This window comes from Microchirus variegatus, assembly GCF_963457635.1.
Source record: "Microchirus variegatus genome assembly, chromosome: 2".
NCBI classification, from domain to species: Eukaryota; Metazoa; Chordata; class Actinopteri; order Pleuronectiformes; family Soleidae; genus Microchirus; species Microchirus variegatus.
The window spans coordinates 37,626,132-37,641,240 of NC_139803.1; the positions used below are offsets into that span (position 1 = coordinate 37,626,132).

The window sequence follows — 15,109 nt, forward strand, 5'->3', positions numbered from 1 at the left end:
GGAGATGAAGGAGGTGTAGAGGTGACAAAGGTTATCTCTGACTCCCTTTGGAAAATCCCCAAATGCTCGGCGAGGGTCTGACAGAGTCAAGGTGAGAAGCAGAGAACGAACGTCCCTCCCCCTCTGCTGCTTCCACCTTTGGACTCTCTCCAGCTGTTCTCATTACACCGTGTGCGTGTGTGTGTGTGTCATCTCTCACTTGTCCGTGTGCATTTGTGTCAGAGGTTTATTTCATGCCTAAATCTTGTTCACTCATCCTCATGCTCAGCCAGAAAACATGAAGGTGTGTTTACACGTGTGTGTGTGTGTGTGTGTGTGTGTGTGTGTGTGTGTGTGTGTGTGTGTGTGTGTGTGTGTGTGTGTGTGTGTGTGTGTGTGTGTGTGGATGAGCTCTGTGTTCCTGATATTACATTTACATTTTAGCATTTAGCAGACACTTTTGTCCAAAGGTATTTACAAAGGGGAATAAGCTACATAGAAGAAGTCTAGGAAAGAACTCTACCAGATGGAACGCAGAACAGAGGAACAGTGGACTGACAGAGGGTGAGAGTGCAGAAGTGAGTCCAAGTGCAGAATGAGACAGTGCGGGGGGGGGGGCTAAGGTAAGTGCTACACTCTTAGAAATAAGAGTTCCAAAAGGGTCCTATTTCAAGGGCTGAGGTTCTACCTGCAACCTTTCCCGAAGAAATGTTGATCCAGAGAACCCTTTAAAACACCTTTCCTGAATAAAGGGTTTTAAAAGGGTTCTTGGTGGAAGCCTCCAAAAGGTTTCCAGGTGGAACCTTTATAAAAAAAGGGTTCTCCTATGAGGACAAGCCGAAGAACCTTATATGGTTCTACGTAGCACTTTTAGAGTGTAGGACAGAAGATGCTCTTGGAAGAGCTGGGTCTTCAACAGCTTCTTGAACATAGACGGGGACACCTCTGTTCTGGTAGCGCTTGGTAGGTGTGTGTGTCGTAGGTGTGTCGCTGGTGGAACGACACACAAAAAGAGTCTGGATAGAGGAGTTGGCACCACCAGACGAGGGGTAACATAACCCACATTGTGAGGACTTGTTTTCCTTATGGGGACAAAAGTCCTTGTTACATAAATGATTAAAGACAGGTAAGTTAAGAATGAGGTTAGGGTTAGGTTGAGGCGCAGGAAATGAATGTAAGTCAATGCAATGTCCTCAAAGTCCTGGAAACGTCTTTTTTAACGTCTTGAGTAAACTTTGTGGAACAATAAGCAAACCTCTCTCTGTGAGGACGTTTTGGCTGTTCCACACAAACTTAAACAGACTTTTTGAGCATTAAGACCTGGTTTTAGGGACTAGTGTTATAATTAGGTTTAAGTTGAGATGGTTAATGTTAGGGTAATGGGCTAGAATGTATTATTAAAAAGAAGATGAGATGAGTTCAGTTCAGTTGAGTTAAGCGTCAGGTCATTGTGGTGATAGCTGTATCGTTCAAAATCATTTTTCCAGATGAGTAATAGGACACTCTGTAAGTCAGCTTCTGACCTTGAGAACAGATTAAGGTTAGTTTGGAAGCTGCTCCTTTATCTATGTCTCATTTATTTTATCCCCCCTGAGTATATTTTAATGTGCTGCAATCAGTGTTTTGACCTTAACAAGTGTTTGTGACATGCAGGTGGTGTTTGAGAGTCACTGTGATGAACTTAAAGACAGTTTGGACTGTCGGCTTGTTGTTTTTGCTTCTTGCTTTTGAATCGAAAAACCTCGAGATACGGTGGAGAAAAAGAAATCCTCTCTCCTTCCTGTGTAATTACTGTAAAGGCTGGGATAACTCACAGTAGCTGAAATGCAGGCACTGATTATGGGATTACGCATGCATGGGGTTTGCTCTTGGGTGCCACAAACGGGATAAGAGACTAAACAGTGAAAGGGAAGGGAGAGTAAATAAATACTAAACACTGCAAGTGCATCACGGCACTAGAGAGCGAGAAGCAAAGACTTTAAGAGCTGTAAAGATGATTTCATTTTAATATGAGAGCAGATTAAAGTGCGGTTGGTCTCTGGGAAATACCTCGCAACTTTCTGACTGTCACTCAGTTTGACTCAGAGCTGCAGTGAATGTGACACGGCTGGAAAAAACATTTCTAACAACAACTGCTTATAGCAGCTGTAACACAAGTCGGCCAGAAACAATCTCTGCTCTCCTCAGAGACTGAAGAGACTATTTGCTGCCGACGTTGCTCTAATGTGGGGTTTTGGAAAAAGTTGCCCCTGAACGACTTTTCGCGTTTTCTTCTTTTTAACTCGACGGTCGCAGAAGTTAAAGGTCACATAGAGTGGTCCTGTTGCACATATATGTTAGTTATGGAGGTCTACTTACATATATTAACTTGTTTTTATGGTCGAAAACCTCCTAGTTGCTGTAAACTAGCCGATAGAAATCCGCTTTTCTGACAGTGTTTTTCAGCCGCGATGTTTCAGAGTGAACTTTCACCCCCAGAAGACAGAGTCTTGTGATTGGCCAGTACTATCCAGCACATCCGTTCTCAGAAGCGCAGCGCCCCCCTCTGGAACGGCGGATGCACTGCTCCTCATTATCAAAACATTGTTTTAACAGTGTTTAAAAATAGCTTCGTCACGACTCCCCGCCGCAGTCCCATTTATGACTTTAAACCGGAGTCAGACCCAGAGTCAGAAGACACTGTCGCTCGTGAAACACCTCCACAACGGACGTTATTCTTCTTCTGCGGTTCAATGTACGCAACTGGATGTGCCCGGACTACCGCCCGGAGCAGGACGTTCGGTTGTTCAGGAGAACCGCTGCTTACGTAACTATTACGGGATTTTCAGTGATCTCGTTGAGCCCCGAGATTACAATAAAACACAACGTTCTCAGCAATGGCTGAACTGTTTCTTTCGAACCGTCAGGCTTCATAAACAAGGTAATGACGCAGATACACACCAAAAAAAACAGCGATAATAGGAACTTCTGGTCTAGTTCCGCTTTAAAATGTCAGACCGATCCTCAGTTCACCTGAGACAATATAATAATGCAATTTTCTTCCCGGGACGCTGAGTGATGGCTTCGACGGCGGATTTCCATCACTGATGATAACACTGCAGAGAACACCAGTGGGACGACACGTTGTCCATGCATAAATTAGTCGACGATAATTACTCCTTTCTTTAGATAATTATTTTTTGCGAGCTCCTGCGACGCTTCCTCAGCTGTTTGTCCTCAATTAAAGTTGTTTTTCCAGCTCATTCGCAACAGAATCGCAATCAGCTGCCTCTGGTAACCTTGTTCTGTGCACTTTCAGGTAAATAAAAACCTCCCCGTTGTTGTTCTTGATGCTCCGATTTCAACTTAGATCGCAGCGTTATTGAGGAAAAAGGCAACACTCGTATAAGAATTCTCCGTTTGTGGTCATTAAGTGTCGCAAAACTCAGGCTACATCTGCCCAGATGATCGCAAAAAAAAAAGCCCAATGGCTTTGAGAAGAAAGGAAACATTTCCTCGAATTACGATGAGTCCAATATATTTTTATAACCCGGGCAATCCCCTAAAATGTTTCCCCCTGCAGGATGTTTTTATGACAGTTTCAGGTTTTATGAGAAGTGACAGAAGAGAGCGAGGAGGGCCGACGTCGTGATGGTACAGATGACCGATGGGAAGTTTTTGCTCGTCATAAAACAGCCCGTGCACCCTTTCATTTGAACGGCGGTGATTTAGATGAATGGTTTCATTAAACGCTCTTGTTTAAAGCTGCACGGATCTGCTGAAATGCACTGTTTGTCAGGTGAACACGGGTCAATCCTGCAGCTAGAAACCAGGAAGCAGACAGCCTGAAACCATGTTATTACACTTTCTTGTGAGGATGTGGCACTGACATGAAAGGCTTTTAAAACTTTTTAATATGGATGCTTTTTGAGCAGGAGTTCTAAATACTGACTATGATACGGTATATACCGTTTTTGTACAAATTAAAGGTGCCATATGTAAGAATGTGGCCAAAAACAGTTACTACATTCAAATTCAAAATACCGAGGTCTTTTAGGTTTCGTTTTCTGACATAACTGGCAACCCGTGGTTGCTCGGCATCTGAGACTCTACTGACTGCAATGATTGGTAGACGGCGGAGGTGGCGCCACATGCCAAAACATGATTTCAAAACATAAACATGATTTGCAGTCTGCAAAATATTTTTTTTATGCAAATATTTCGTCTGTACTGTTGTTGTTGGTGAGTTCAGTTTGTTATATGAACATTATTCCTGAGTCTCTGTGACATATTAGTCACTTCTTATAGGCTATATAATAGCTCTGTGCATTGCATATTATATAGAACATATTAAATATCTTACATCTTGCCTAGTAAACTGATCTACTGTATATGTGTATACAAATAATATGGGTGAATATTTTAATGTGAATTTGTGTTTCATTTACACCCCTCCTGTTGTTGGTTCCTACCTGCCTGTGTTGTCAGGTGGGAGAGATTTTCGGTGGCGGAGCGTGTGTGTTGTGTGACGCACGTGCCCAAAACCCACAGCCCAAAACACAAAACTGTAGGTTTGCTTCCTACAGGTTTCCATGGCTCGCGCCTATACTTTTCCCCCCAGATATCGAGTTCCCTAACTTTAAATACTCTAACTACAACTCCCAACACTTACTTTTTTCTCGACAACAGTCTTTAAAGGAACGTACCTGCACTTCATTCTTACTCTTGAAGTCGTGTGACCTCTGTAACGATCATGCCGACACATGGAAACGCTGAGAATCATTTACTAGAATCCAGTGTTTCCGCAGCGTCGAACACACACAGGTGACCTAACAACACTATGAAATACATTTGTCCTCTGGGACATTGGTCAATAAGTGTCTCTGGATCCCCCTCCCCTCCTCCAGATTAACTTGCCCAATTGCGACTTGTAATTCGCTCTAAGTTCTTCACACTCGGTTGCGTTGCCGCGTCTCTCGTCCAATCAAGGCCTAATCCGGGTTTTTACGGCCCTAATGCCTATTGACTTTTCAAAGAGGTCTTTACAAAGAATCAATCCCCCCCCACTGAGCACATGGGAGGCTCAGTGGTTAATGACGGCCACGTCCCTGGCTGTGAGAGAAGTTGAATAATGTCTTCAGGTGTCAACGGATGGAAATGAGAGCGTATGTCATTGTGGGACATATCATCTCAAAGTCTTCTATATTTTCCCCTCTCGTTTAATTTTGTCCTCTCTTTTCCCCCCCCTGCCACTCCTTCTTTTTCCTTCCACCCCTCGTGCTCTTCTCGTGTTTGTGACTGATGAGGGAGACGACCACTCCATCAGTCATCAGTGTGTGTGTGTGTGTGTGTGTGTGTGTGTGTGTGTGTGTGTGTGTGTGTGTGTGTGTGTGTGTGTGTGTGTGTGTGTGTGTGTGTGTGTGTGTGTGTGTGTGTGTGTGTGTGTGTGTCATCTGGTGCCCAGTGGCCTCCCACTGATATAAGAGGGATCTGTCATGTCTCTGTGTCACAACAGCAGACATGCATGAGTGGATGCACACACACGCGCGCAAACACACACACACCCACACATGCACACTACTGTTGCTTGCTTTCACTGTAAACAGGAGGTTGCACTATAGCATCTATTAGTGATGTACTATGGGCCTGGATAGAGACAAAAACACAGTAAATTGCTGGTTCCTGAGATGTTACAGAAGAGTCATGTGATCGTAGCGTGCAGACTTTCTTATTTTCTGAATTGCATTATTGTTTTTCTGGTCTTATTAGTGAGTTTTTTTGTTCTGTTGCTGTTGTTTTTTACTGTTTATGTGTATATATTATGTTTCGGTTCTAATCGAGAAACTAGCAAAACAACAACTCCCATGATCCCACACTGCTTCCCAACACGTACATACACATTTATATGTGTACATATATGTACAAACACACATAATATGTGTGTATGTATAAATGTATACATATATGTGTGTATATATATATATATATATATATATATATATGTACATGTGTGTATATGTGTGTTTTATATGTGTGTTTGTACATATATGTACTCATATATATTATATATGTGTACATATATGTACATACACACATATATATACATACACACACATATATATACATATATACATACACACACATATAGTATGTATACATATAAATACACAATATACATATAAACATATACATATATGCATATATATGTATACATATATACGTATATACACATACATGTATATACATATATACATATATATATACATATACACATATATATATACATATACACATATACATATATATATACATATACATATACACACATATATATATACAAATGTTCTTATACACACACATATATATATACATATACACACACATATATATATATATAGTCAATGAGACAAGTTCACCTAAAACATACAAAACAACACTGTGAGTGCTGTGCAGACAAAGCAGTGCAGAAATAAGTAATCGTCTGCATTAGTGTCTGTTCCCTACGAGTCGAGTGGCTTTCAACATGATCAACAAGATCATCTGGGGAACGCTGAGTATTATGGAGTGGTGGCGAGTGGACACGAGTTAATTTTGGAGCAGCATCTCATGCCTTGCGTGTTTGCAGCAGCCCCTGCTGAGCACAAAAGGAACTGCACGTCTGGTTATGAAAAGTCTTTCAGTCTTTAAGATGAAGGGAGTGAGGGTGATTTGACTGACAGGTCGACTTTTCATCGTCTTCATGAGACACGAGCAGCTTGTTAGATGTTCCTTGTGCTCGAGTAGCAGGAGGAGATGGTTGTGGTCAGAGTGACATGAAAACATCAGACGTGTGTTTCCTGTGCGTCTGCTCGGGGGGAATTATGTGCATCCATAAGCTTCACACTGTGTCGGCCTATAAAGCAGCGATGCTGATTGTGCCTCTGTGACTGCAGAGCGGCTTCCGGCCAAAACAACATTTAAATTTTGTGATCATTTCTGATGGAAGGGGGAAAGTATAATGATGAAATCTTTTTTTTGGGGGGAAATATTCCTCTCACAAAACAAAAAGCACATGATGGTGTTTCTGTGCTGCGTGAAGAGGTGAGCGCACTAATGCATGCACGCAAGCTGCACGCAAGCTGCACGCAAGTGCTGTTGGGGATTCAGCAACATCACAATAAGTCAGATGATATGAAATATTGAAGATGTGTTTTACAAGATGGAATTATAAAGACTCGTGTTGTTTCTCGTCTGGTCATGTTTACTGAGCGTGTACACTTACATTTTTAATTTTTGATTTACCCTTTATCGATACAGGTTATCTCTCTGAGGTCAGGGGTGTCCTAACATATTTAAAGCAGGATGAACTTTGGCTCTTAATTCAGTTTGAGATGTTGATTTTTTACTATTTTTATCGGGTTTTTTTACATCTTTATTTGTCTTATCTGTGTACAGCAAGTGCTTTATAAATAAAGTTGGATTTGATTGGATTGGAATCAGTGACATCTCACAAAATAAACTACCACCCTAAAAGTTCCTGATCCACAAAGAGCGAGACCGTTTTTTGGGTTAAACAAAGTATTTGTGTTTGTTTGTGCCCTGGTTCCTCCAGTGATCTCATTGGATTGGCATATAATAACAAAGTACACAATATTTTTCCAGTGAAATATGTTAATTTCCCAAAGATTGTATACACTGGCTATACATAAACAACACAAATTACAGTTTTTGTAATTGTTGACCGACAAAAAAGACACAAAAATCTGATTTATACCACTTCATGTTGCTGCACGTGCTTAACAACCCCATAAATATTATACTTTCATGAGTTTTCATCATCTTTCCACACTTGTTTCATCGTGGTTGTCTCCCATACAGGATAAACAGTATAAATCCTCCATTTGCACAAGGTGGTTTGTGCATTGGTAATGGTACGGCCTCCACCCACACACACACACACACACACTTCTCAGATGGTTAGACACGGTTTAATTCATGTTATTAAACAATGAAGGAACTTTAAGCGTGGCTTTTTCTATTCAGTCTGAACACACGCTTGCAGAGAAAGAGAGCAGAAAAGATGAGACAAAGCAGTGCAAACACAGTCGACGATAACAATCTGATTACACCTTCCAAGACCATCCAGACTTTTGGATTCCCCGCCCCCTCCGGTGCTATTAGAGCAAAGTAATAGGTGAGCAAGGAAATGAATGGCTGCCTAAGTGAATGGATGTGTAATTAAAGAACGGGTGATGCAGTCGATGTAATTAGCCTGTTTATGTGCGGTACAATGGATATAGGCAGATGCAAAGGACCCGTGGCTGTGGTGGCAGCTGGGGGAGAAAAGAGATAGAAGGTGAGGAGTTGGAGGAAGAGGAGGAGGAGGAGGAGGAGGAGGGAAAGAGAAAGCAAACTCCTTATTCAGGCCTTTTCTGCTCACCTGTCATATCAAGGCTCCGAATCAATCCTGCAAATTGGTTTGTTCCTTGACAAGGTTACCAAATGACGGAGGGATGGAGGGAATGAAGTGGAGGAGAGGCAGAATAATATGAGATAGAGAGGGAATATGTGAGAGCTGTAACGAGAGAGATGAGAAGGTGTGGGGGGGGGGGTGGAGTGTCCTGATGTTGACATATTGTCTAATGCGGAGCTACGTGTGTGTGTGTGTGTGTCTGCGAGAGCGTTTGCGGCCGGCTGAAGGCCAACGGCGAGGTCGTTAAACTATGGAGAGGGTGAAGGATTCGCTTGATTGTTGTTTGTTACAGGTAAACTAAACCGGCTGAGTTATGGCGTCCCAACTCGGGAACAACTCTGTCCATATGGTAAATTGGTGTGTGTGTGTGTGTGTGTGTGTGTGCAGTTTGTGCAGTTTGTGCCACAGATGCTCCTCCTGTAACCCTGTCACAATGAAATGTGGGGCCCATTCCCTCCCATTCCCAGCTGAGCCCTATAGAAATGGAAGAGTAAATATAAAAAATAAAAGGACAACTACCATTAAAAGTCTTACTGTACTGCTCTTGTGTGTGTGTGTGTGTGTGTGTGTGTGTTACAGGAGCACTTCACGCCGGAGTGTAAGTTCAAGGAGTGCGTGTTCGAGAACTACTACGTGACCTACTCGTCCATCCTGTACAGACAGACGCAGTCGGGGCGGGCGTGGTACATCGGCATCAACCGGGACGGACAGGTCATGAAAGGGAACCGCGTCAAGAAAACCAAGGGAGCTGCTCACTTCCTGCCCAAACTCATCGAAGGTACAACACAAGTTCATATCTCAGCTGCTGTAGAGGCAGAAGCACAAGATCCAACTTTTGCCCCATTTTTAGCAGTAGAGATTGATCCAGTTTTGTATTTTGTGCATTTCTGTTGTCATATGTTGTGTTCTGTTGGACTATCAAGCACAGTTTTCCGGTTCTCCCTGTGATAAACAACCTTTCAGGATCCTCTCTACACTCTTGGAAATAAGGGTTCCAAAAGGGTCCTTCTACAAGGGCTGAGGTTCTACCTGGAACCATTTGCTTCTGAAAAACCTTTCCCTAAAAAATGGTTTTCAAGGGTTCTTGGTAACACTAATGGTTCCAGTAAGAACCATTTTGATCCAGAAAACCCATTAAAACCCCTTTCAAGAATAAAGGGTTTTAAAGGGTTCCAGGTGGAACCTTTATAAAAAAAAAAGGTTCTTCTACCTGGAGCCAAAAAGGTTCTACTTAGCACTTTTATTTCTAAGAGTGTATTATTACCACGGTCAAAACACAAAAAGTCAAATTGCAAAGTACCACTTAGTGGAAACAGTGCATCTACTCATCAGATACTCATTCATATTTGTCTTGAAAAAAACCGCTACTGTTGATTATGCATTTATTATAATAGGTCATTTTGTTAAAAAAAAAAATACATTTTTGGTCCATACCCAAGTGGCTAAAGTGTGCAATTTAACTTCAGAGGTCATGCAGGTCTCTGGGCTTATAATTAATCTGCCATGTAGTGTTTACTCTCAGTATTTACATGGTAAATCCACATGAGAGCCTGTTAATTAATTGTTGGTCCAGGTGCCACACACTTTGTCTATGTTTGAAACAAACTAAAAATATAGTATAATAATGCTATTTTATTTGAGACAAATAGTAAAAAATGATATCCTCCCACTTGGGTTTTATTGTATCACATTACCTTTTGATCTTAGTGTCTACTGGGGTTGCAGAAAATAATGTGATTACTTAATGGAATATCAATTCACTTTAACAATACAGGGTTGTTGTTTTTTTTTTTTACACCTTCAAATAAGATCAGTCATGCTACAAAGGCTTAGTTAGTTAATTGAAGTTTGGGAGCATTAGGGCACTTTGCAGCCTGCACATAAACACACCATCAGTTATAAATAAACAAGTGCGTCGCTCGGTCTCACTGCCATTAATCACAAACACAGATTAAAAACGACACTGGAGGTACGCCTTCAGTGTCAGAGCGTTCATTAATAATGAATAAAATTGTCTTCATATGTAATTAAAAAGAACAGAGCATCACAAAGCAGACATGATGACAATGAAGGTCCGTACACACACCATGAATACACTTAGCCCTGCACAGCAGCTGCTGTAATAAAGCGCTGATTAATTCAACTTCAGGCAGACAGAACCTTTAAAAATAAAACCTCTCCAAAGCATAATAATAACCTAACCTCAACCACAACCCGTCATATTGTCATCCTTAAGTTTACTGCGTTGTTTGTGTGCTCTTCATAAACGTGTAATAGCTTGTTTGGGAGCTCCAATCTGGTGTAAAAACACCTTTTTTTTATTTTACAGTATCTATTTAAAATCGACTTAAATGACAAATAAACGTGTTTGTCTCAGAGTTCTCAGTGTTCAAAGTTCTTGATACCTGAGGGCCAATTTAGGAACCCAACATTGTTCTGAGGGCCGCCAAAGGAAAAAAAAAAAACAGAAAGAAATCCCATTTGTAATAATTTTAAGTTCTACACTTTAGCGTTAAGTAATATAAGCGTTAATATAATGTCATTTAAGCATTAATATAATAACGCTTTATAATTTACTGGGTAATTACCCAGTATTTTGGCCATTGTTCTTACCTTCTAATTACAGGTTAATACCAAGTAACACATTTCTGTTACCATATATTTACTGGGTAAATAGCTAGTAATTGGGGGCTGTAGAAACCTGCTTATTACCAGCTTATAACACAATAATACACTAAAATTCACGATATAGAAACCAGATAAATACGCAGTATTTTTGTTTACACTTATTGGTCTGTATCCAGTAATGTCCAATAAACATTTAACAAGCTTAGTAGCTCCTGGATTAAAACTATCAACTGTAATTAATCGCGGGCCGCCAGAAATGTTTCCGCGGGCCGCCATTGGCCCCCGGGCCGCACTTTGAGAACCAATGATTTACACCATTTTATTTCTCTAGTTTTGAGTTTTATTCGACGGAAATACATACAATCACTTCTAAATACTAAATATGGTACAAAAATAATGGCCGTGTTTAACTCCGTGTCAACCTTTCCCTCCTCAGTGGCCATGTACAGGGAGCCCTCTCTACACGATGTCGCTGCGCAGAGCCCGCCAAGGAAAACGCCCAAGACCTCCAGCGACACGCCCGTGCACCAGAACGGCAAGAAGGACCCTCAATCCAAAACCAAAACTTCAACCTCCTAGCGCTCAGAGACGCAGGAGGTTGACTGACTCCCAGAGACACTCTGCGGTGCAGTACAACAATGCACTGGTGTGAAGCTGAAGAACAGGAGCTGACCAATGGGGGAGCCCTTGTGTGTGTTGTTTTTTTTTACAAGATGCCCATGTCCACACCAGCCCTCCACCTTCTTCTTCTTATTATTATTATAGTAACCTCTGTGATTATTACAAGCCTGGGATGTAAAAGCAATAACTCCACACTGTAAAGCATGTCATGAACTATCTGCGAGGAGGAAAAAACGCCCACAGGGTGTGATCAGCGACGTCCCTCCTCCCCCGTCAACCAAATATCCACGCGAAGTCCGGGGGCTACGGCGGTCAAATCCATCCCCTCGTCGTCCGTCCGTGTCGGTCTCCCACGCTAACGTTAGCCTAACACAGAGCCGTGCAAACGCCGAGGCTGACGCAACAGAGACCCTCGCAGACTGTTGTTCTGCAGCCATCTGCTCAGTTTGCATCTTCTATGTGTGTGTGTGTGTGTGTGTGTCAGCGACTTTGCGAGACGGCCTGGATACTTGTCAGCCCTGTGTGTGCGACTGTGTGTGTGTGTGTGTGTGTTCACTTCTTCCATTCACCTTTGGCACGACTTAGTTTGTGACATGGACTCAATTTTCCACTCGGCAGAACAAGCAACCCTTAAACGAGGGGGCCAAGAGCTCCCTCAGACATCTCGAATAACCTCACACACACACACTTGTGGAGGTGTGTGTTCTTCGGCACACCACCCAAACATAAATTATCTCACAACTCGAACACAATAAGATGCAATATACACACACGACATGGTGGACATCATGGTACTGAAGAATCCCCTGCACTGCAATATCTTTTTTTGGGGGGGGGGGGTTTTGTCCACAGTGTATAACGCCTGAAGCCCACATGGTGTGGTTATATGTGGATCCCATTTAAACTCTGTGTGCTTGTTAAAAAAAAAAAAAACATATTTTCATAATTCACAGTCAGACGGCAGACCCTTACACTGTCTTCCACTCGGAATATTCCGTACGCCGTCGCATAATCACGTTCTCTCCTCTTTAAAGAGGCACTTCACACACGTTAAAGTCGCTGCGGATCGGAGCAGCTGCTGAGTTTGCCCTCTTTGCTGGCTGAAAGGCTGAGGCGACGCCATAATTGCTCTCCCTCTTTTCCCCAAAATCCATATTTTTGAAATAAAATCTACCCGCGATGCTACAAAAACATCAGCATGCCAGCTGAAAAAAAAAAAAAAAAAGAAGCCCCGTAAGTGTTGTGTTTGTGACCTCTCTTCGCCAGGCGGCTGCAAAAAACATCAAAAATGATTAAAGAATGGTTTATGAAGCAGCTGTGTCAACAAAACAAAAAGAATCTTTTGGAGAAAAAAAAAAAGGCAGCCATTCGTGTACATACGTGAAGTTCAAGTGTAAATCGTCTCGATGTTTTCCCCCCCGATTAAAAAACAAAACAGCAGTTATTTATGATTCAGCTGTAGAATTGCCCCCCTATGTAGCCACTAATTTTAATGAATTGTATTTAAAAAAAGAAGATAATTAAACCCTAATCTTTATTCGACAAAATGGCCCCATCAGAGGAATTTGAAAACATGACAAAAACATTGCAAATGTGTTATAATCAGTGCTGCGACACCTTGATTCATTTACTTTCTAATGCTTTTTATAAAGACATAAATGATGGCTATATTTTTTTTAGTTCCTCATCTTGTGCATATACTTTAATATCATTTTAATCCAGGTTGAGACCAACTCTTTTGGTCCATTCTAACCTTTGCCTTCTTTATGGTTTTTTGGTAGCAGTTTATAATAAAGCAGTATAAAGTACACACTATCGAATTCATCATTTAAAAACGCATGAATACTCATTACTATGTAGCTTATAAACACAGTTATACATGTTTTACTCAATCCCATCAGCTGAGGAACAAATAGTGTCCAAATTGCTGCTGTACTCGAGCAGCCAATCAGCATCCACCTCCAACAAACAAGCTCTTTGATCACCTTCGTAAAACATTTATAAGTGTGTTTATAAATGACATACTAATGTACGGCGGCGCGTTGCATTCACATAATAAAAATTTATAATAATCTGGTTATCTCGTAATTATGAGAAAGATAAAGATATTGTAAATAGGAGAGGTAAATATGACAAAGATCTCATAATTATGAGAAAATATCTCATAATTACGAGATCTTTGTGTCATAATTACGAGATGACCACCGTACTTATGAGTATTCATGCGTTATAAACGATGAATTCAATATTTATTCATGCTTAACTAACGCTAATAGTGTGTACTTATTATACATTATTACTGGAGCTGTCAAAACGCTAACGCGTCAACGGTGTTTAGCGGTGTGAGCGTTAGCGCATGACACGTTTCAATGACGACTCGCGATTGTTAAAATGAGTCTGTAAAGTAACGCTAAACTTTAAAAACAGAGGCACACGTACGCAGCACACAGGTACGCTGTTTTTTTGTGTAGCGCTGCTCTTTTCGTTTAATAAACAGACCGCTCGAGTTCCACTGTAGGCGTGCTAACTGGCGCTAAAAGGAGCTAATGCAGCTAACGGAGCTAACTGGTAAACGGTGCCTGGACTCCGGTGTCGCGGCACGTAAACATGGCGTCATTTGCGTCCTTTTTCCAGTCAGTCGTCATGGAAACTTTTTAGTCCAAACAAGATTAATGTGAAAACACTCGTGAGGGCAACATTCACGTGTCACTTTCTTACTCCTGTCGGCCCAAAAAACAAACAGAAAATCTGAAAGTTAATATTTCACACTTCAAACTTCAGCCGTCCCCGTTGTGCATGTTTCCATTTGTTCTCCTCATTCAGCGTTGGGGGGGGGAAACAATCGTTTTTCATATCAAACTTCCATGGTGCAATATGCCAGGCGGAGGTAATTGTTTCTGCCTAATGTTTATGTATCGTTGGAAGCGAGGGGAGTCACCGTGTGTCGGAAAAACGGCGAGATTGATGATCTAGGTTTGGAGAGAGGGAACAGAACGAACAAAACAAGGAGGAAAAAAAATATTTTAAAATGTCATCATCACATTTGTGATGATGAGCAGAGCAAAAAGAGATTTAAGAGGGAGTTCTGGTAATGGAAACCAGACACACACGTTTCCTCCCCATGCATAATCTCCCACACCCCCTGTAACCCTGTGGTTGTAAATAATCATAGCTGATAACCAGTGCGAGGATAGAGGGGCGAAAGTAATCTGCGACCTGAGATGATGAAACAAACTTTACCTCTTATTCCCCCCCCGAGGAGAAACAAATTATCGGAAGGGAAGGGAGAAGGAGGAGGAGGAAGGTGGTGTAGAGCGATCGTGGAGGGTTAGTAGGGAAAGGACTTAGGGAGATAAATGTAGAAAAGCAACGTTCAGGTTTGAGTGAATTGCAAAAAAACGCCCGAGATTTACTCCCATTGTGTTCCGGAAAATGACTCGATGTAACAAA

General features: G+C 41.6%; 1 protein-coding gene across 1 annotated transcript in view; it reads left to right on the top strand.

Annotated features, from left to right (window-relative positions):
* fgf11a (fibroblast growth factor 11a) overlaps positions 1-11,617 on the top strand; it is a gene marked incomplete at both ends in the record, with an annotated part of 71,540 nt that extends 59,923 nt beyond the window's left edge. Inside the window, 2 exons of the mRNA XM_083910750.1 lie at positions 8,990-9,188; positions 11,475-11,617. Of these exons, the coding sequence (XP_083766876.1) occupies positions 8,990-9,188; positions 11,475-11,617 (342 nt within the window). The remainder of the gene's footprint in view (positions 1-8,989; positions 9,189-11,474) is intronic.
* Positions 11,618-15,109: the final 3,492 nt, after the last annotated feature.